Source organism: Leptidea sinapis, chromosome 43, assembly GCF_905404315.1.
Source record: "Leptidea sinapis chromosome 43, ilLepSina1.1, whole genome shotgun sequence".
NCBI lineage: Eukaryota > Metazoa > Arthropoda > Insecta > Lepidoptera > Pieridae > Leptidea > Leptidea sinapis.
The window spans coordinates 8,468,945-8,493,279 of record NC_066307.1 but is presented as its reverse complement, the minus strand read 5'-3'; the positions used below and the strand labels follow the sequence as shown (position 1 = coordinate 8,493,279).

At 34.7% G+C, this 24,335-nt stretch overlaps 1 protein-coding gene and 1 long non-coding RNA gene across 3 annotated transcripts in view; one reads left to right on the top strand and one right to left on the bottom strand.

Moving 5' to 3' along the window:
• Positions 1 to 14,735, bottom strand: part of LOC126976950 (kinesin-related protein 4-like) — a 60,598-nt gene extending 45,863 nt beyond the window's left edge. For both annotated transcript variants that reach the window (XM_050825549.1, XM_050825550.1), the window contains exons 1-8: positions 14,375 to 14,735; positions 12,861 to 13,095; positions 12,333 to 12,489; positions 11,299 to 11,373; positions 10,659 to 10,858; positions 3,364 to 3,489; positions 2,219 to 2,354; positions 1,299 to 1,504 (exon numbers count right to left, since the gene is read on the bottom strand). In XM_050825549.1, the coding sequence (XP_050681506.1) occupies positions 1,299 to 1,504; positions 2,219 to 2,354; positions 3,364 to 3,489; positions 10,659 to 10,858; positions 11,299 to 11,373; positions 12,333 to 12,489; positions 12,861 to 13,095; positions 14,375 to 14,522 (1,283 nt within the window). In that variant the 5' untranslated portion in view covers positions 14,523 to 14,735. The remainder of the gene's footprint in view (positions 1 to 1,298; positions 1,505 to 2,218; positions 2,355 to 3,363; positions 3,490 to 10,658; positions 10,859 to 11,298; positions 11,374 to 12,332; positions 12,490 to 12,860; positions 13,096 to 14,374) is intronic.
• A 6,348-nt stretch (positions 14,736 to 21,083) lies between these two features.
• Positions 21,084 to 24,114, top strand: LOC126976992 (uncharacterized). The gene is made up of 3 exons (XR_007732072.1): positions 21,084 to 21,190; positions 22,789 to 22,974; positions 23,861 to 24,114. It is a non-coding gene; the product is annotated as an uncharacterized LOC126976992 (long non-coding RNA).
• Positions 24,115 to 24,335: the final 221 nt, after the last annotated feature.

Sequence of the window (24,335 nt, the reverse complement as noted above, 5' to 3'; positions counted from 1 at the left end):
GCTTGTCACCTCCACTTAAATAATAAACTTCGTCTGTTTTCATCGGTTGTCTAGTAGCATGAAGCTCTATCTAGACATATAAATTATCTAAGGTATTGAAGGTATTACCTTGAATACAGGTTAAAAAAATTTAGAATGCAACATATTTTGTGTCAAGGAAAAAAGCTTTTGAATACTCTTCTTCAGATACATAATCTGTGGGCGAGCTATATCTATAGAGTTGCTGCTTATTGAAAAGAAAAATATCAGCATTTTTGAAGTACTTTCTTGTCTATTATTGCTTGTCAAGAAACTTCAAAGGTTAGGCTTATGGCAATAGTAAAAAAAAAAAGTAAGCATTACTTTGCTGAAATTCATAATTATTCAAATATTATGATTTTTATTGAGTGTAAATTCCGCTTAGTTTAGTCTTTAATAAATTCGACACGTGTTTCGCCGAGATGTTCACTCGCCAAATTCTGGTACTTATAGATTTTTTTTTAAATTGTTGTTCTGAACATTTGGATAAATAACTGATTTGACAAGGTATAATTGATTGTTTGCAACTCTTGTAATGTCCTTATTTTTAATAATTGGCAACACTGGATTTAGGGATAGTGAACCAGTGGACATCAAACTCCAACACCAAGGGTTATTGTTACAATGAACAAATTCAGGAACAATACAACACAAAAACTAATTTAAAACTTAATAGGGGAATATTGATATATTTCATGCTAATTTTACTTGATTTCTCTACATATTCGCGAAAAAAGGGTTGTTGACGAATTAACAATAAAGTTTATTTTTCTTTTCGAGATACGTACGTATTTGTTTGTAGTACTCGTAATATGTTTGAGCTTTTGTGTAATTAGCATGTATTTGAATTGTATATTTGGTGATTGACGTTAAAGAGCAATCTTTTGATTTTATGTCAATAAAATATTTTTGACTTTGACTTATAAATATTAGCATTCAAGTTAATTTTATAATATACATCCCCATTCATCATGCCTCATTTTTACCTTTAAAAATTTGTTTTGATAACTTGTTTTACAGCACTAAAAAGACTTTTTGAACACTTTTCAACAGAAAGTATTTCCATTCATTACATATTCCAAATATATACTGGAAAAATGAGACTGAACATCGTATATCTCAAGATGACGAGCGCAATTATAGTGCCGCTCAGAATTTTTGGTTATTTTCAATAATCCTGAGTGGCACTGTATTGTAATGGGCAGGGCGTATCAATTACCATCAGCTGAACGTCGAACGACCTTTATTTTCATAAAAAAAATATATAAATGTTCACTCACTTATATTTTAGTATTGGCGTACAAAACTTAGGTATACACGGTGATGTGTCCTCTTGTATCGGATGCAGTGTAGATATTGTCTTTCGTCTTGATTGTGCCAGTTTCTTCTGAGCGCCTCCTATTATGTCATTATTTCCCATTTGGAATCCAGTCAATATGAACTTTTGTAATGTACTTATTTGCCTTTGCAGATTCAGGTTGTCTTGCTGAAAATTAATAATATTTTATTTTAAATTTTATTATTCATGGTCAAACTCAAAAAATCATAGGTAGAGTCTATCTCACGAAAGAAGTCCCGCGGCATTAAATGGAACTAATTAAGTATTATTTTATAATATGTATCAATTTATTAAAACAAGAAAATAAATTTCAAGATCATCACATATTAATGAAATTCAAATTCAAATATTTTAATTCAAAATCACTTATTGAACGTCAAAAACTACCATCCATTCAAAAGAGACGGCCTCAGACCTGACAAGAATGTGTGCAAGAAACTCAGCGGGCCTTTTTTTAATATAAAATATGGATTACAATGTGATATGGTACAATAAACATTTATAATCAAAGAGCCTGAGGGTGTTCGCTTTATTCCCAGTCCGTGGTGTCATTAAGAAAATCGTTAATGCTATAGTAACCTTTCCCACACAAACGTTTTTTAACAACTCTTTTAAATTTCGCAACACATTTGTTTTGTACATTTTCTGGGATCATATTGTAGAAGCCTATACATCGCCCAACAAAAGACTTACTAACTCGACCCAACGGTGTTGGGAAAAATGGGGATATGACAATTTTTTAGAGACCAAACAAAGTTTACACAACCACCAGGCTAGCAATATTTCTTTGCATGACTGCAGCTACGCGTTTACGAGACCTCTTTCGTGAAACTACGGACTATAGATTGGTGTAATAATCACTTCAACATTCTTTTTACTCTCGAGCTGTGTCTTCAAATTGGAAAGTTGATTTGTAAGTGATTTAATCATCGCTTTATTTGTAACGACAGCGTTTACTTCTGGTTTATTCTGGATAGCCTTTGCTCTATTTGCGAACCTGCAAAAAAATCATAAATAAAAATTGAATATTTAACAATTTAAGATTTTTTGTTAACTGATAATAAAAATAAAATTTATTTAGGCCATCAAATATTTAATCGTGTTTCATCAAATGCAATCAATGCTTAAATTAAATAAATATATACTTAGTCTGGCCATAAATACTGCTACAATTAAAAATAAACAAAATATTACATTTGAATTTGGAATCTGTCATTTTTATATGATTGTTCATTGAGTTTGCTCATTTTCGCGCCAATACATTGTTCAATATTTTGCGATATTAAAATGGAGTGGGGTGATAAAGAGAACCGAATCACTACACAAAGTTCTCTCTCCTTATAGTTCATTCTCATTACACAAAATAGGTATGGAGCCAAATGCAATTTTTAAAACTTTTCATACACTTGGTATTAGTAAAATGGTTGTGTACCGAGCAGCAGTTTGTGACAGAAAAAGATCTGGCCGTCCACAAACACTGCGTACGAAAAAGGAGGACAAAGCAGTAAGTCGATTTAAAAAAAGAGGTAAAATCAATAACTTCCCGAACACAATAAAATTTTCATTTTTCTTAGCGGTAAGTTAAAATTATTTTTTATGTTATAATTTTTAAACCTTGTAATGTGCTGGATAATTTACAGGAAGCTCCATGAGCATACCAAATATGGCAAAAAGACCAACATAGTGAGCCGCTAGTCTTTTTTCTCCATAAGAAGCCATGAGATTAGGGAAGTGTTCCCTTGACGCCAACTCAGGATTCACACATCGCCCATTAAATTGAAAAAAGAAAAATATTGGCGGCACAAAAATCTACCACTGTGATAATGTAGGAAGGAGACTCCTGAAGAACGGTTGGCTCAGTGCAAAGAGCGCTCGGAACACGACAGGTGCGGGTTCGGGTCCCGCATCGGTCATAAATTTTGTTTTCAAATTTAATTTGTGTAATTAATCCCAAAAATGTGGTTGTGGTTATAATTCGGCGACCAAAAAAACTACATAAAACTCACTGTAGTGTAGATATTGTCTCCTCGACTGCGGCCGGCGTCACTGCACAGATGATACTTGTCTTGGTGTTGCCTCCTAGAGAGTTCTGTAGTATACGCGTCAACTTACTGTCCCGGTAGTTGGCGTGTCTGAAATTTTATCAATGACGATAATATCAGTTTCACATTGCTTATCAAGACAAATACAAAACATTATCAATCTCGTTCAAGGTAACTTAAGTTTAACAATCCGTGTGTTTTTTTTTTATAAAAATAAGGGACGAGACGAGCAGCACGTTCAGCTGATGGTAATGTCGTTCAGGATTCTTGATAAACCCAAAAATTCTCAGCGGCACAACGAATAATTGCAACTAGCACTTAAAATATATAAAACTAACCACATCAGACATAATTTAACAGTATCATTATATAAGATACATAACTGGAAATAATTTTGCCACCTATTTGGAATTTTTTTGGTACTTTAGTAAATTATTTTTATATTTAAATTTGAATTTATATATGGTTAATAATTGATGTGGTTGATGCAAAAATATATTGAGGACACAAATATTAATTCTATATTTTAATTACGTAGTTCACTGTATACCAATGAGATGCTCCTTTGCGAAGGATGCCGCCTAGATTATGAGCACCACAACGGCGCCTCTTTCTGCCGTGAAGCAGTAATGTGTAAGCATTACTGTGTTTTGGTCAGCAGGGCGCCGTAGCTAGTGAGATTACTGGTCAAATGATACTTAACATCTTATCTCTCAAGGTGACGAGCGCAGTAATTGTAGTGCCGGTCAGAATTTTTGGGTTTTTCAAAATCCTTGATTGTCACTTATTAATTGTCATTTATATCCTGAAAATACAACTACAAACAGCAGGATTGATAATAGTTTTAAACTAAGCGAAAAAACTCGTACCTCTATCGGGATATGCGTACTTAAATTTATTACGTAACAGGATTTTAATCCAAGTAGACTGTATATTATTATTATTTCGTTGTAATATATATTACCTTCACTAAAGTATTTAATTCAATATTTATAACACCATAGTCATCATATTTTTTTTAATTTGAACAACACATTGTAACACTGTGCGAAATGCTCATAGAATATTTTGATAACTATTTGTTATCTGCTGAAAATTTAAATCTTTAAATAAATTACAATAGTAGATTATCTTTATAATCACCCACTATGTCTGGTATGTTGATAAAAGAGCAATCTTAATCAAATATTATATTAAATTATTTTGAAAACAATAAAATATTTTTATACATATATAACTAAACTTCAAACAACTATTTACTGAAGATAAATTAGTTTAATACAACTGCATATCCCATTGGTTAGTAACACTTACTAGCAGGGCCGGATTTAAACTTAATGCCGCCCCTGGGCACCGGAAAAAAATCCGCCCCAATACTGGAATTTTACTTAAACTTATAGTTTATATATTTTATTTTTCAAAACTAAAATAACTAATTTATTGCAGAAACTTTATTATATGTTATTATATATTCTAAAAACATGAATAAATATTTGTTTTTTTCATTATTATAAATTTGGCACTAAGGCTGACTCATAATTATATTACATAAATTTTTTCACAGGCAAACACGTCTGACTTTTTGAATTGCGAATTGGTCGATTAAATCTTCGCAATCTAAACGTTGAAGTAAGTCGGATTCGATGCATAGAATAGCTAAGCTATTATTAGCAGTCTATTGTTGTTTTATACTCTTGAATTTCCGAAATTTTTAAAGCCTTTTTTTCATAGATTTCAAATTAATTTCGCGTATCAAAAAAAATCACTTTCAAAATATTGCCGCCCTAAAAAATTTGCCGCCCTGGGCACTTGCCCCAACAGTGTAAATCCACCGCTGCTTACTAGCATAAGCCGAGGGTTCCAAAATGCAAGGCAGGACAAAAATACAATTTCGTTTCATACAGATAAGCGCGCGACACTGAGCAATGGAGCGCAGTTATTTGGTGAAATTTGTAGTTTTTGTTTATTTAAAAATTATTAGAATTGTTTTTTTCAAATAATGCTGCATTTACTGCCTAGAAAATTAAATTCCCTATACAATGACATAAATCTTATTCCAAAATAACTATCAAATATAGAGCTAAATCGCCATAAAAAATTTAAATAGATTCACACTTAATCATTTCTTTCATAATAATCAATTCTTCTTTTCATTCATAAAAAAATCAGTGATGATTTATTGATGTAAAAAATAATGTAAATTTAACAATCCTGCTTCAGTGTTTAGTACATATTATGTGGTTCGAAAAAAAAATGTTATGTGCCTACTTTATAGACCTAAATTTTTGAAATGGAACTTCTTTAGAGTCGTCGTGATTTGAAACCCGATGAAACGAAAAAGCGAGACGATAGAGACACAAACAGGTAAATGTTATTAGGATTCAGCCGCCGAGAGAATCAGATAGGAAGCATTAAACAGTGGTACCAAAAGTACCAGGCGATCATAGATGAAGAAGAGATTGTCTTATGTACGACGCGAGTATACCTTAATATATTCTGACGTCATGCGCTCGACGTATTACTACATAGACACCGGGAGAACATAAATATGGTAGCGGAGATAGTAATGTCTTTCATAGCGGTTGGGATCATGTGCCATCCTAGCAACATGTACCAGGACTTCATATTATGCAGTTTAGAGGTTTAATGTAAATCGCATCGGATACAGCGATTCCACTGATTGAGTTTAAAACGCCAAATTAAATTTGAAAATGTGTAGCAGTCACACTGTGTCAACAACAAGATCAAAAACAGTAATTGACGCAGTATTCCAAAGATATATCGACCATATTAAGACCAAAGTATTTTTTTCATACTCTAGTTACCATAATACTTGTATCATTTATCTAAAATGTAAGCTCTGAGCCTGAATAAATCTATGTGCCTAATATATACGAATAAAATATAAAATAATTATTAAACATTGTATCACTATGATCATTACAAATTATCCTCTTATCAATTATCCGAAATTTTACATTCGTCTCATTATCTTGAATCCAAAAAATTTTAAGGTTTCACTTCTACGACATGTGAATTGCACACAGGGTTGATGTTTTTTTTTAATTTTTAAAAATATACGTTACAATTTTCGTTTAATGTCCTAAAGATTACTCTTAATATGAACTGTGTCTGAGTCATAGATATGTATTATTTATATCACGGAAAGCATATAGTATTAAATATATTTTTGTATGGGACCTATATGCCATGTTTATTATTGCTTAGGGTTAGAATATTTTTGTATGAGAGTAGGTACATGTTCCAACAGCGACTAAACTACTTCTAAATTATAAGAACTTCATGCATTGTTTTTCGTTTATATTGTAACTTTTTCAAAATATAAAATATAGGAAATGTATTTTTTTTAATTTTAACTTGAGATGAAATGGAATTAGAAAATATGTAAATTTAGTTGGACTTATATTAAAGAAACATTTGATGAAAATTTACAGATTGAATATAAATGAGTCTTCAGGAAAATGTTGTTCAGAAAAAGATCTAGAGTTCACGTATAAAAAGGGAATGTCAGAGGAAACCTGGGAAATATCAGGATAACTAATGGAGGTAAACCTCTACCCTTTTTTTTATGAAAATCCGGATGGAGACGAGCAGGACGTTCAGGTGACGGTGGTTGATAAGCCCTGCTCTACGGAGTGGTAGTGCCATGTTGGGTCCTCACGGACACAACCGAATTGGGCCGGCACGCCCGGAGAAATACCACTCCCCCAATCGAAACCGTGCGTGAAATAGCGGCAATGCCGCTGTGTTTCGTCCGGTGAGTGGGGTATCCGGAGGCCTACACCCCCCCTCCCAAATACAAATGGCAGCACAGACTAAAACGAGACTACTCCAGGACGGTACCAGGCTATGCAGCCCTGGAGAATCCGTCCCTGGGCATCCACAATTAGGGCCTGTACCTAACAGTGGTTGCCCAGGCTGCCCCGCGTATTCTGGAGGGGCAAATCTGCGCTGACTCGGGGCAAACAGAGCAGGAGGCTCTCTCTCCTCCACACTCGCTGTGGACTTTTGCAACATCAGGGGGCTTCGCTCAAATTTAAATGCCGTCCACTTTCACCTGGAGACGGCGAAGCCGGCCCTGCTCTTTTTAACCGAGACACAGATATCCTCCCTGGGTGATTAATCTTACCTTTCCTACCCGGGGTATAATTTGGAACACTCCTTTATACCACGGGTTGGCGTGTGCGTTTACGTCAGGGAGGATGTCTGTTCTCGACGCCTGAGTTTTCTTGAAGGACAGGACCTATCCATCATCTGGCTGCGTGTAGACTGCGATGACCATCCGCGAATCTACGCATGCCTGTATAGGTCCCATAGCGGTAACGCAGAGACTGACCGGCTCCTCGAACACATCCAAATGGCTACAGATTCCGTGTTGGAGCAGATCCCCACTGCAGAGATCGTGTTTCTTGGCGATTTTAACGCCCACCACGCCGAATGGCTAGGCTCACGTACCACCGATCATGCAGGGAGATCTGTTCACGACTTCGCCTTAGCATAAGGTCTGACGCAACTGGTTATTGCGCCAACGCGAATCCCAGATGTGCAAGATCATACACCTTCACTGTTGGACCTTCTGTTGACCTTACATCCGGACGGCTACCTAGTTTCCGTTGACCCTCCTCTGGGATCGTCGGACCACTGCCTGATCCAGAGCACCGTGCCGATCACGGCCCAACACGGCCCCGCTTCTTAGGCTGTCGCCGCGTGTGGCACTATAGGTCAGCAGAGTGGGACGAGATGCGGTGCTTTTTTGCATCCTACCCGTGGAGGCAGATCTGTTTTTCGCTGGGAGATCCAGATGCCGCTGTTGATGCTGTTGCTGATGTGGTACTGCAAGGTATGGACCTCTTCATTCCATCGTCCTCTGTGCCTATCGGTGGCAGGTCCCAACCATGGTTTGACCGCTCCTGCAAAATGGCCTCTCGCCGAAAGCAGGAGTGCTATCAGGTTTGGGTCAATGCGGTGGTATCTAAGGATGTGAATTCCAGCGAACTTAAAAAACACTTCAATCATGCCTCCAGGTCCTTCAAAAGAGTTATTGCTGACGCGAAGTCGAAGCACATTGGCAGAATTGGCGAGAGACTTGCACGCCTTCCCTCGGGAACTCGTGCGTTCGGGTCGCTCGCCAAGGCCGTCCAAGGAAACTTCTGCCAGCCAGCCATTCTGCCACTGCACAGGGATGATGACTCGCTGGCCCATGACGCGAAAGAGAAAGCTGATCTCCTGGGCTCCCTCTTCGCGTCCAACTCGACTCTGGATGACCAAGGTGCACCACCACCGCATATTCCGCGGTGCGATTCATATATGCCGGAGGTAAAAATCCGGCATGGTGCCGTGCTTAAGGCGCTTATCACCTTGGACATTCACAAATCGAGCGGGCCCGATGGCATTCCCCCGATAGTGCTGCGGACATGTGCTCCGGAACTGGCGCCGGTCCTTACCCGTCTTTTCCGGCTCTCCTACTCATCAGGCCTAGTCCCGAAATTATGGAAGGCGGCTTTAGTGCACCCGATCTCTAAGAAAGGTGTACGCTCAGATCCGTCCAACTACGCCCCATTGCCATTACCTCCATTTTCTCCAAAGTAATGGAGTCGATCATCAACCGCCAGCTCTTGGGATACCTAGAGGGGCACCAGCTGATCAGCGACTGCCAGTACGGTTTCCGTCAGGGTCGCTCAGCTGGTGATCTTCTTGCGTACCTCACCCATAAATGGGCGCAAGCGGTTGAGTCGAAGGGAGAGGCGTTGGCGGTGAGTTTGGACATAGCGAAGGCCTTTGATCGGGTGTGGCATAAAGCGTTTATAGCGAAACTGCCATCCTATGGGCTTCCCGAGAAGTTGTGCAAATGGGTCACTAGCTTTTTGGCTGATCGGAGCATCAAGGTTGTTATCAACGGTGCATGCTCCGACTTAAAACCCATAAACTCTGGGGTCCCGCAAGGCTGTGTGCTATCCCCTACGCTGTTTCTTCTGCATATCAATGATATGCTGCAAATCACCAATATTCATTGCTATGCAGACGACAGCACGGGGTATGCTTCCTACACCGGCCGTGCCAACATGTCCCGGGATAGCGTCGACGAGAACCGGATCAAACTTGTGTCTGAAATCGAGACTATGCTTTGCAAAGTCTCGGGATGGGGCCGACAAAAATTAGTCCAATTCAACCCCAAGAAGACACAAGTTTGTGTGTTCACCACTAAAAAGTCCCTTTGTCGTATCCCCTCGATTCGAGATCACTCCTCTAACTGCCACAGGCTGTATTGGCATACTTGGCGTCGATATATCGAGCGACGTTCAGTTCCGTGGTCACTTGGAAGAGAAGGCCAAACTGGCCTCTAAAAAGCTTGGTGTACTCAGTAAGGCGAGACAGTACTTCACTAAAAGCCACCGCCTGCAACTTTATAAGGCGCAAATTCGGCCTCACATGGAGTACTGTACTTACCTCTGGGCGGGTGCTCCCCAGTACCAGCTTCTTCCATTTGACCGCATACAACGAAGAGCGGCTCGAATCATCGACGATCAAGTCATCTCCGATCGGCTTGATTCTCTAGCATTGCGTAGAGATGTGGGTTCTCTCTGCATCTTCTACCGCATTTATCACGGGGAGTGCTCAGAGGAGCTGTTCGGGTTGAATCCAGCGGCCGAATTCCACCATCGGACATTACGTGCAAAGTACCATCCGCATCACGTAGACGTCTGGCATTCCACAACCGCGTGTTTTCTTCGAAATTTCTTGCCTCGCACAGCCACTTTGTGGAATCAACTACCGGCAGCGGTCTTCCCGAACAGATACGACTTAGGGACCTTCAAGAAAAAAGCATACTCCCACCTTAAAGGCCGGCAACGCATTTCTTGACACACCTGTTGTTGCGGATGTCCATGGGCGGTTGCTTCACCTCTCCCCATCCCGTGAGCCTCTTGCCCGTTTGCCCCCTCTCATATAAAAAAAACAAAAAACAATGCAGTGCCGCTCCGGATTCTTGAAAAGTCGAAAAATTCTGATCGGCACTACAATTGCGCTTGTCACCTTGAGAAATAAGATGTAGTCTCATTTGCCGAGTAATTTCACTAGCTACGTCGCCCTTCATACCGAAACACTTACTTACACATTACTGCTTTACGGTAGAAACAGGCGCCCTTGTGGTGCCCATAATCTAGCCGGCATCCTGTGCAAATGAGAGTGCACCTACAATGATTAAGAGCCAAGCATAATATATGTACTATACAACTTACTTGTGTGGGTCCTCTGATAGCTGCTTAATAACCAAAGCCAATGCTGACAGGGATTTGTTGATATGTGTGCCCTCTTTGAACCTCAAGCCTGTGGCACCAGTCTGACCGGCGCGCTCAGATCCCGCCAGGTCAACGAGGTTCAGTTGTGAAACATTCACTGAACCAACTTCCTCCTCCCCTTTTTCACGAGACACAATTGTCTGAAATATTGAACTTATCAAGATCACTAAGGCCGTACGGATCGGACTGTAATAATCTATAGGTGTACTGAGAGTGACCTTAGCATAATAATTGATTTCGTTTTTATAGTCATTCAACAGCTGAAAATATACTGAGCTTAAGCTAAGATAACCCAAGCAAAAGTCAAGTTTTATCACACTCGGCTAAGTTTTACATCAGTAAAGTCTGAGCAAAAGTCTAAGCACACTGTATAGATCTCAGCTTAAGACAAACATCTATTAGATACTTACCTAATAATTTATATTTAATATTATAAAATATATAATAAAATTAACTGCAAACACATAAGTAAGAGTATTAAATTACTTTTAGTAATTTTAAACCCGCCACAAGAACGAAATCAACAAGAAAGAGTGAATTATATAATGCAATAACTATAATGTTTAAAACAGTAACTTACAATTTGAAATATTGAATGGGATCTGCTGCTTTCAATATTCATGTTCGTTGTGCCTGTTTGTCTGTTTGTTGTACCCTAAAAAAAATTTGTTCATGAAATATTAATTTACAAAGTGTTAAACTGACTGTTGTATATAAACACTGATCATTACATTAAATAATAATAATTATAGTAATAATAATGAATTCTTTTTGACCAACAAAGGATCATAATGTGTTAGTAATCTTCCCAATTATTAGTCGATAGAGTGCAATGTGGGCACTTCTCGACTTCAGCGATGGTTTGGTGGGGTAGTTAGCTATGAAGGAGTGATTGAGCCATACTTTAGTGAAAAAGGTATCAAAAAATAGGCACAAGTGTATTAAGATACCATTCTTGAGAAGGTAGTGAAATCATTTACCAACGCCATGTTCAATAATCAAGAATGGTCATTCCAGCAAGACTCGGCGCCGGGTCATGAAGCTCGGTCTACACAGTCTTGGTTGGAAACAACCATTTCTGACTTCATCAGAGCTCAAGACTGGCCGTCGTCTAGTTCTGATTTTAAATTTGCTGGATTATGATTTATGGTCAGTTTTAGAGGGTATAGCTTGCTCTAAACGCCATAATAATTTGGAGTCCTTATAACAATCTGTGTGATTGGCAATGAAGAATATTCCCATGAAAGGAGTGCATGGTTCTATTAATAACTGGCCTCAACATTTAAAGGACTGTATTGCAGTCAATGGAGACCACTTTGAATAAGCTTTTTATATATCACAATGTTTTATATTATTTATGTAATAAACAAACACACTGTAAAAGTAATAAATATTGTTTGCAATAGAAATTTTTCTTTAAGTCTAAGATCCCGGTATAGAACGACCTTCACAGAGCTGGTATGGTATTGATTTTTGTAGTGTCGGCTGGTAGCTTAGATAGCTAAGATGGCGACCTCTCTGTATATCAATTTTTAAATTTGCGCAATCATAACTACATAAAATCGGAATGTGTATGAGATGATTTTCTCATGTATGTTTATATTTCATTCTCACCTCCGTCATAATATCAAGCACTTCTTCTGGACTGGTGGTAACCTTCTCCGTCGCATCAACCTTAACACCTTGATATGTCTCATGGATTTTTATATTTTTCTTGGTTATGTCTAACAAGTCAATTATGGTTTCATTATATATTTCCACATAGGATACTCTGAAAGAGATTACTTTGACAAATAAAAACTATATTTAATGCTTAGATAATTTATATATAGAGCCTCTTACTGTTAGGCAAAACATGACACAAGCCAGGTTTATTACTTTATAGTGCATGGCAAGTTACATCTTACACATGCAATATGTATAACACTTTTTTTTTTTTTTTATTCATTTATTAGTGTGTGTTAATGCTGAAAATAGAGGTTAACACTTATTTATCTTGATATTTATCATTTTTTAACTTTGTAGTTGACATGATGATCAGATGGATACTATGTCAATCAAAGAAAATACACTAGATTTAAAAAAAATATTACGATCAAACTCCTCTGACTTAAACCATAATACATCATAAATATTCATTACCTCACAAGAAAGTCTCTGTCTGGTATTCTTTTAATGATATCAAACAGATTCCATACTGCTAATTGAATTATACCAGGTGAATCTTCTGTTCCAGTCATTGTGTATGTTTTTCCAGACGATGTTTGTCCATATGCAAATATAGTGCCATTGAAACCTGCAGCTGCTGCTTCCACTATTGGTTTAGCAATGTCATCATATACAGCACTAGTTTCTGTGTCCTTATCATATACTTTGTCTAAAATATAAATATGATTTTATTTGAGAGATATTTTTAGCTGGCACATGCCTGTGTGTAGAAGGGACATTTCAATTAAATTTTTCAAAAAAAGAACACTTATAACATATTATACTATGGTGATACTTTTTGTATATAATGATGTGTCCTGCAAAGTTGCAGTACATTATTTTATTCTATCATCAATACTTTTTGCAGCACATGCGAAATGAATAGTATTTTAGGTAATTTTTTTACACCTTGGGTTATATTATTAGAGTTTTGTATATAGCCTTTGTCACCCAGAGATAGTGTAGCTCCCCAACGGTGAAAGAATTTCTCAAATCAGTTCAGTAGTTTCGGAGCCTATTCAATGTAAACAAACAAACAATCAAATCTTTCCTCTTTATAATGTTAGTATAGATTAAGGCAAGTACAAAATGCTGAATACATGCTAGTTAATATTCTCAGAATTCAGTTCCAATAAATTCTAAAATGTGGCACATTATATTTTATAATTTTTCTTTTCTCATTTGAGGATGAGTTATTTATAAATAAGTATCCAAAGATGAATATAAATTATTATATTGATGTTTCTTCTAGGTTTGCCTAACATGATTCTCTTTGCCAAAGTCTTACAATATAAATTGTATTTTTTTAAGTTATATTTATCACTCAATTGGGTACATAAAAGTCTCATTACCCTCAAGTTAATGTACATTTGAAAAATCAAACCCAACCTAAATTTATGACAATAATTAATATTAAATTTGTGGAAAAGCCAAAGCAGCATAATTTTGAAATAATAATAGTATTGACACACTCATACACAAATTACTTTTTAACAAGACTGCAGGGCATAGACTCTACTATTGGTGCAAGACAATAATATAATTAAAATTATATATATTCAAGCATACATAAGCAACAACATACATCTTATAAAATATGTTTACATATTAGAACTGGAAATTGAACTTGAGACCAGTAGCTCAATAGACAGGTTCACTAACCACTGGGCTACATGGGTTCTCTTATAATAAATAAAATTTGTTACCTCTGCTCGTAAAAGTTATCAAGACTAAGTCGGTAAGTACATTGTACTATGATTGCCGATTTTAGGATTCGACAACCATCAAGTAGTGATCCTTACGACCAAATCACATAATTATATGGTTTTTAAACTATTATATATATATTACGTATGAACATTTAATAATCTTGTTAAATGGAAAAAAAAAATTGTGAAAAATAATAAAACTTTTTGAATTGAAAACAATAACCTAAAATGAAATCTTACCAAAAGTGAAAACGGCGCCATTTCTGTACTGTTGATCAATTTGATATAGTGTATTATTTTCAACTTTCCATTGGTATGAGAGATTGTCTTCTATTTCGCGAGAAATTAAAGGACGAACTTTCACAACAACTTTAATGTTGTCGCCCATATTGTTCTAGCTAAATCTTTATTCTATATAATTAAAAACGATTTGGGTTTTAAAAGTTTGATAACAGTACTCATCTACGTTTTCTCTTAATACCTAGCATAACAAAAATATATAAAATTTAAAACTAAACTATCACAAACTCTATATTATTATCATCTTATCGGCTTTCTGCTTTCTGGCATTACAATTAACGCATACTTTCAACTTTTATGTTGAACTTTCAGTGTTTCAAATGTTGAAAAATAACCGGCGTCTGAAGCAAAGAATTTTTTTTTTTTTGAGGTTTTTTTGACCTGGTAACTAAGACGTTTACGTTAGGTCTTTTTTTATCTAAATATGTATACTTTTCATTTCACAGTTCACTTAAGACTTCACTTTATTTTATATTGTTAGAATTGTATTCTTAATATATTTATATAATGTTTTATAACTTCTTTTGTCTCTTAATAACTGATCAAGTGGAGGCGGGCGGGATGAAGAATCACAAAAAATTTTGGAGTCACTGATTTCACTAGCCAGCACAAGTCTGTCAATCAGAAATTTTTGGCAGTCGAAAATAAGGTGGTCCATAGCAATGATATTTAAAAGTATAGATAGGTTACGTAGACAACATTCGGTGTTTGAAAATGATACACTAACGCACAAATGAATAATTTAACATTGCAATAGTACACCACATTACAATTACACGTCAAACAAGGATAATAAATGCAATTATCGCAAGCGAAAAAGAGATAACTCTAATTTGCTAATTCGTATTTGTATAGAGAAAATACAGTTAATTCATCAGATATGATTTTTTACCGTACACCGTGATTTATGCCTAAATTACGATTCATTCATGAGTTCATGTAGTAAAAGCTATAAAGTAGTAAAACTGCATTGAAATAAGGTAGATAATGTGTCATTGATTTTATAAAAAAATAATTTAATATTGATTATAATATATAGCCACATTGATGATAATAATTATTTATATATAAAATAATAAAAAAACATAACGACGTAAGGGTCCCATTTTTACAATTTTACTATAAACGGCTCCCAAAAAGTATTAAGATTACAATTATTATTTTTTGTATCTTATATTATTTATGAATGTATTTTTGTTGAGGGTTTATTACAATAAGGTAATGGGAGAAGAAGAAAATGATCCATTGATTCTTCTGCAGTTAGCAAGGGATATACTGAAAAAACTCCTACGTAAACAAATAGCACTCACTGTCTACATCCGCTACCTACCCTAAAACTTGTTTTAGTAGTTTGATAGTTCAGCTACCTATATACGCACTTGTTTATTAAAAATTATTACATTCACTGCAACACTGACTTTTTTACATAATTTCCTAAAATATTCTACCTCGATCATCCTGCAATCAGCATCAATATTTTGTCATTTCTGTACGTTAATCTATAATCGGCTTGGCGGCGATCGGCGTTTTCATAGCATAATATTTATTTTGTTAGGTAAATAATGAAATCAAATAAAAGGTTATAATTCATGATTTCTTTACTGTGGTATGTAATTCTATGGCTTTTTTTTACTTTCGTAATTAGTGCATCTTCCCATAAAACAAGACGGCATTTTAATGTTGTGCCCATATCAAATCGTAAGCAATTCTGTCAACAACAAACGCGTGCGTACCGATTTCGTATCGAGAGAGCGACGAAAGACACCAATTGTCTCCAATTAGGCGATTCATTTTCGGCGTGCTAGTGACATATCTACCACTTTTAATACTATAATATCATTGCCTAAAATTTTAACACTATTATAAATACTTATGACATCAATCAATGACACCGCACGGCGTGGAGCACGCAAGAACGGGCCCGCCTGGATACAATATGTTTACAAAAAAAATATATTTTATTTGTTAAAATTTGTTATCCAACAATTTTGCTTAGAAATGTTTACTAACCAATGATATAATATGCGATAAAGAGGTAGATATCGCACTAGCACGCACAAATTGTTGCAGACAAATTCAGACATCTGTCGTAATTTCATTTAGTCGGATAATGGCAGCGAGCTAAGCAGAACGTTTTCGTGGCAATATAATAATAATCAAAAATGCCAACCTGTGTGTTAAGAAAATGTAAAAACTATGTTTCCAAGATATATAAGAGTGAAGGTATTTCATACCATATGAAAGGATAAAAAATAACGTCGTTTGTATTTTATCACGATTTTATTTCTTATTTACAAATATATCTCGAATTATTAACGTGGTGGTTCGAGCCAGTTAGAGAATATGATGTCAACTGCAGCGCGACAAGGACAAATAGCATGTGTCATAGATTAATCAACCAGAAATGAAATCAAAGGCAAAATACATAGCGTTAGTAACCTCTTGATTGCGGAACTTGAGTTTTCTTGTTAGTTAGTGAGCGTCTTTGTAAAATAATATTATGATGATAATAATAAGTTCTGGCTTTCAAAGTCTTATAATAAAGGTGGTATAGAATCAGATTACTAATAGCAGGCTATTTGATATTTTATTAGTACTTAATCTTGGAATGTATGTAACGTACCAGGAGGTCTACTCGCAAAATCAACAACGACACATTTGGTACGATACGATAATACTCCGAATATACCGCAACTACCCTGGAGGTCTACTCGCAAAATCGACAACGAAACATTCGGAACGATACGATAATACTCCAAATATATCGCAACTACCCTACTCTAACAAATGTTCGAATTCCTTATCGTTTATCGTTACCATGGACTAATATTTTGATTTTTTTACGATGTTAGTGTGAATGAAATATGTACAAACCTAAACATTATCTGTGCTACATCGCTGTTAAATGTCAAAAGTCAAAACATAGTTTAGGCGCTAAGAACCATGCCAGACTCACCAATTTGGTATCATTAACACATAATGTAAACGTTAAAAAAATATGTAATAAATATAATATGGCCCTTTAAAATTTAATAAATAACACAAAACTAGCGGATAATAAAATGTAAAAAAAAGTAACTAAACCCTTCTCGTCGACTTCCTATTTCTCAGGCGGCCATTTGCATTATTTTCACGCATAAACGATCAACAAAATGATTTAAATGACTTAGTAGTAAAAAATTCCGGTTAAATAGTAAATCACATATAATTATTTCAATAATATTTATTAAGTATGTATATTGTATGGCAAATATATCTATACAACATGAAACGATATTAGCATCGACAGCCTAGAAGGTGTCGTTGAGATTATCGTAAAAGTGAAGTTTGATTATTTGTGAAATTCGAATATTCGTCTCTGACATTTTCAACTAAGAGTAGGGTTAGCACTGATAATATCGAATAATGTTTCGTTCGATCAACCATCGTTTCGACATTGAATACGATGTAAGTAAGAGTAGGATTCGACACGACTAATGCCACGATTTATCGAGTATCGATTTTAGGAGTAGGCCCCCTGTCTGCTGCGGGATGATCGAGGTAGTATATTTTAGGACAATTTAGGAAATGATGTGAAATGTAATACGAAATTTATTATTTTTTAATAAACACGTGCGTAAAGTTGAACTATCAAACTACAAAAACAAGTTTTAGGGTAGGTAGCGGACGTAGACAGTAAGTGATATCTGCTTGCGTAGGAGTTTTTTCAGTAACACTGCCCTTTCGGTATATCCCTTGCTAACTGCAGAAGAATCAATGGATCATTTGTAATAAACATGATCATGTAATAAACCCTCAATAAAAATACACTCATAAATAATATAATATACAAGAAATAATAATTGTAAACTTAAAACTTTTTGGGAGCCGTCGTTAGTAAAATTGTAAAAATGGAACCCTTACTATAAATACATTTCGGTTTTGTTTTGATATGTCTGTATGTTTTTTATTATTTTATGTACAAATAATTTATATAATTAATACGGCTATATAATATTATAATCAATATTTTTTTTTAAATCAATAACACCTAATTTACCTAATTTGAATGTAGTTTTACTAATTTATAACTTTTATTACATGAACTCATGAATTAATCGTATTTTAGGCATAAATCACGGTGTACGGTAAAAAATCATATCTGGTGAATGATTCCGTGTTTTTGCTATGCAAATACGAAGCAATTAGCAAATTAGACTTATCTCTTTTTCACTTACGATAATTGCATTTACTATCCTTCTTTGACATGTAATCCGTAATGTAGTGTGCTATTGCAATGTTAAATTATTCATGTGTGCGTTTGTGTATCATTTACAAACACCGAATGTGGTCTAGGTAGTTAGATTTCGGGAGCGAGCGATTGGGTTTTTAAAAAGAGAAATTAAAATTATAATATTAGAATCGAAATAAGAATTTATTATTTACGACCTGAGCTTACAGAGTTTGATGCAAGACTGATCTTAATAACTAAAATATAAATGCAGAATGTAACTTAAAACTATCTTACCAGCTACTGTTATAATAACAAGTCGCCCAGGAGGGCCGACTGATAAGAGAAGTGCTGCGTTAGGCTCTACCGCAGCGTGAGAGCTTAAAGCTCTGTTGCACTATGGGATTGGATATATAACTTGGTAACCTATCTATACTTTTAAATATCATTGTTTAGTAACATTACGTGTTTTCATGTTTGGTAATTAACATTGTGATCAAATGTTTGTAAGCATTTTCTTACAGTAATATGCGAGCACCATATAAGTATACCTATCTAGTATAAGGTCATCTTACAAAAATAGCTCAGTTTTTTCTAAAATACAAATAGGCATGTAATCAACGTCCTTTCGTTGTACGCCCTACATTAGTTGCAGATAGTAGGGTTTGCGTAGGAAGACCAGGACAATCGACATGGTCAATTTTTCCTTTAAAAATGTCTTCACTTATAAACCAAAATCACTTTAATATCAACAAAATATCGATAAAAAGAAAACCGAAAAGTATTAACTGTTAATATAAGAGAGAATAAAGAAATATGGTGTTGGGTTAAATATGTAGCTCTTGATCACAGAACACATTAACTATTGTCTATACTAAGAAGTTTAGGTAAACAATAAGAAAATATAACTTGTTCCAATCTTAAGCACCGATCACTACCAATAAAATTAGAATACATATGCTTTAAGCTCTGTGTTCTACTTTAGAGTGACATTGTCGAACTTGTGGTATACCTTCCACAGAAGCCACTGTAGGAAGAATAAAATAGACTCTAAAGTTGCCATTTGACAGTAAGTTCTACTTATGCGGCTTCCGCCTATAATAATAATAATAATATTGACACACTCCTAGACAAATTATCTTGCCCCAAACTAGGCATAGCCTGTACTATGAGCACAAGAAATCAATATATTTAATACAATATACATACTTAAACATACATAAGTAAATGCTTATAATCATCCATGACTTTGAAACAAACATTCATCATATAAAAGGATAAGCCATCAAGCCAAACAATAATAGTAATATGTTATAAGCACTTAAATGACATAATAATTATTGTAGACCTAGATGGTTAAATATAACTAAAGACTTGGCTTCGGCCTTATAATGTGATATACCTCTGAATTTCAAAACAAGAGACTTGTTTACGGCATTTAAAAAATATGATCAGACTTGACATAATATTGCCAAGAAATTATAAGAAATAAAGCAATAGAAACGCTGAAGACATGGCTCTATGGGATTGCATCCTTTGCCGGTACTAATATTGGACAAAGAAATCAAAATAAAAAATCATAGTTGTCTGTTGTAATTGTAATTTTGTACGTAGCGCGACAATTTAAGGTTGTCAAATTAGTTTTTGACGTTTATAATAAATGTCGTCACAATTAACTGTCAGATGAGATATGTGAAACATAGACATTTTTTTTTGGTTCTGTTCGTCCATCTGGACAGGCAAAGGGGTCAAAAGCACATACAGCCAAGTCTTTATTTTTATTTTTCTATTCTTCAGTCTTCACTTTACACAGCTTGTTCAAAGTCAAGCTAAGTTTTATATCATCTTCATCTTCAAACATAAATAGTACAATTTCACATAAAAGTAGTATTTCGTGTTCTTCATGTTTCATTTTCTTCATACACATATAGGTTCGCATGAAAGGCCGAAGCCAAGTCTTTTATTGATAATATTCTTGTTCCAATGAAGATCTTAGCCCCTTATTTTTAATAATAAAAGTTTATGATATAAGTAATACTAAAATATAAATCTCATATACGTTATAAGAAATATATTATACATGAATTATAAGTAATAATGATGAATATTAGTTGAATATAATTATAAGATAATATAAAACTAATTTAAGGTATAACTATAAATATAATATTTAAATTTATACATTAAAATTTACATTATAAACACAAGTCCAATAATAATTTATGGACGATTATGTTTTAGGTCTGTGTGAGGGATTGTGTCAAAAGCCAAGCCGTATTTTCAAATTTCGCCTACCGTTGAAACTATAAATTTGTAAAGCGGCACGAAGCAGTCATAAGTTTTCAATAATATCCAAGAGGCAGTTTATCAATGTAAATCTTTGAAGATCATATTGGGGACAGTCAAAGAAAATGTGATCAAGAGTTTGGATGGATAATTACAGAATTGACAAGTTGGAGAATCTAAAACACCGATCCTAAATAAATGAGCACCACTACGAAAATGTCCCAGACGTAACCGACAAATTGTGGTGTAAAATTTTCTGTGTAAGTATTTTTTCTTTTTAACAAACCAGGGAGGAGAGATTTCGTTTTTAATGTCGGCTAACCATTTGCCCTTTGTTTGAACAACTTGTTGCCAATAATTCTGAAAGTCTTGCAAGAATGTACCTTTAAAATGAGACAGTGCATCTGTATGTGGTATGGGAATGTTCAAAGCAGTATGTATCTGATTACTATTCACAATAGATTTAGCAAGATAATCAGCTTGTTCATTTCCTTCCACGGCTATGTGTGAAGGAGTCCAGAATAAAACAATATCTTTTGTTGGGGATAAGCATTGATATTTGTCTCTAATATTGTAAATGATGAAATTAGTTGTAGCATTACATTTAGGATATAGTAAAGCTTTTAAAACACTCATGCTATTTGTAATAACGATCCAATTATTATATGACTGTTCTCCAATATAATCTAGAGCAGCATATATGGCAGCACATTCTGCTGTGTATATACTGGCCAAGGTATTTAACCTATGACCAAACCCACTCCTCAGTTGTATGTCATAAACTGCCATAGAGACAGCAGTATTACTTTTAGATCCATCAGTATAAAGTTGGTTATAATATTGCCACCCATCTTCCTTATATTTTAATGATTCATTAATAATTATTTTAATAGGTGTATATTTTGAATTATAAGAATTTAAATAACATGGCCAAAGAATACTAGAAAATAGATTATGATCACAAGAAAAATGTAACAAATCAGAGATGCCTTCTACTTGATAGTAAGAATTATTGCCAGTTCGGTTAATATAGTCCTGTATCTTTTTAATAGGAGTGGATGAGTATTGATAGAAGTTAATTTGAGAAATAATTTTGTTTGTAGATATTTGAATCTAAGAGCTAGTGGGGGAATATTACATTCTACTTGTAATGATATAATAGGAGTAGACCTAAAAGCGCCTGTTGTGATCCTTAAGCATTTATTTTGTATTTTTTCTAATTTATTCACTAATTTAATTACCCCACCATAACAAAAGAAGGCATACTCAAAATGGCTACGGACTAATGACTTATATAGTGTTAGCAAGATGCGTGGGTCTGCACCCCAATATGTACCAGCTAATGATTTCAGAATATTGCAGGCCTTTAATGCTCGATTTTCTAATATTTCGACATATTTGTGCCATCTAAAATTACTTAAAAACGTAACTCCTAAAAACTTTATTGAATTATCTATTGAAATTTCCTGAGTACCATAATATATTTTTGCATCTCTTATTCTTATAGAATTTTTTGAAAATATTATTACTTTGCTTTTGTCAATACTGATCTCAAGACTAAGATATTGAAAATGGAGCTCCACTTTTTTGAGTGCTACATTAAGATCTAACACAACATTTGATAACTTAAGTCCTGAACTATACACTACTAGATAATCAGCAAATTGGAGGTTAGAAACTCTATTACCCAAGACAATATTTATTTGATTTATGTAGATTATAAAGAGCAATGGACTCAAAATTCCGCCCTGCGATACGCCTCTATATGAATATCGAGGACCTATTAATTGGTTATTGACTCTCACATAAAGTTTACGACCATGCAAGAAATTGAATATCCAACTAACTATTTTTTCAGGGACATTTAAGGATAGAAGAATGGATGATAATTGTTCTAAATCAACATTATTAAATGCTCCTACAACATCCAAAAAAACACCAGCCAATATCTTATTGTCAATCTGGGCACTATGGATGTCAAGACATAAATGCCGTAGACTCTCACAAGCAGAACGACCGCATCGAAATCCAAATTTATTATTAGGTAAGAGGTTGTTACTTTCAATATAAATATTAATCTCTGTTTTATTAATTGTTCAAAAATTTTACCAACACACGAGCTTAGTGTGGTAGGACGATATGAATCAGAATCTTTCCCATGCTTTAAAATTGGAATTAGACAGTCTGTTTTCCATTGTTCTGGAGTAGTGGAATTTTTCGATAGGAGATTTAATATTTTTAGAAACTTATTTAAGTTAGAAGAGTTTAGGAGTTTAAGCATTTTATAGGAGAGCCAATCCAAACCGCATGCAGAGTCCTTTCTTGATGATAGACCAGGTTTTAATTCTTCAATAGTAAAAGGGGCAATCATAAAAGAGTTTAAGGATGATTATTGTGAATATTTGTTGTTGTGTTTAATTTGGTACTCTATTTGGAGTATATTTATGTAAAAAGTTGGATATCCAATTATTGGTACAGAAACAATTATTATTAGAATATAAGTTCTTAAATTTCCACATTTTTGTCCAAATCTGTTTCATTGGCGTTAACCTATTTATGGTGGAGCAAAAATCTGTCCAGGATTTACGACGTTCAAGTCTTAATATACGTTATTTCTATGCTTGAGCTTGCTTAAAATGAATGTAGTTTTGGATATTGCAATTTGATTTGAATAACAGATAAGCCTGCTTGCAATCTTCTACCACTTTAGTATATTGCCCATTCCACCAGGGAAGTTGTCGCTTTCTTTTAGGTAGATGACTCATATTGTTACAGTGGTAGTTGGTTTTAGGTAATGAATTTTCTACCGCTCTAAGAATTATGGAACAGAAGTTATTGTAAGACTTCTGTAGATTACAATTATTTATTTCAAATTGTTTTAACAAGTCATTTACTAAGTTCTCATATTGGTCCCAATTTACTATTTTCAGATTACTGTGTGGAGGAATGTTGGATGGAATTGAAGAAGATTCAGTTTCCGACACTACCATGGAAAATTTTGTGATTGTAGGCAAGTGATATCTGCCCAAAGAGTCCTGATGAACTTGCCATTCACAGCACAGGAATAATGAAGATGATACTATTGTTAGATCTATTCCATTTGGTCTCCAAGAATTAGTACCCACTGTAGTTCGTTGATCATTATTTAAGAGCATTAAGTCATTATCGTCCATTACATCCATGATGTCTCTACCTCTAGAATTGGTTCTATTACAACCCCAAATGGTATGGTGAGCATTAAAATCACCAGCAATGATTAGTGGTTTTAGAATACTATGCAACAGTCTATTAAATTTAGATTTGTTTAAGTTAGGTACACTGTTGCCAGGACTATAAAAGCTAACAATTGAGATGTCTTTTTGTTTGTATTTAATTTTGATTGCTACATTTTGCAAGGAGTTATCA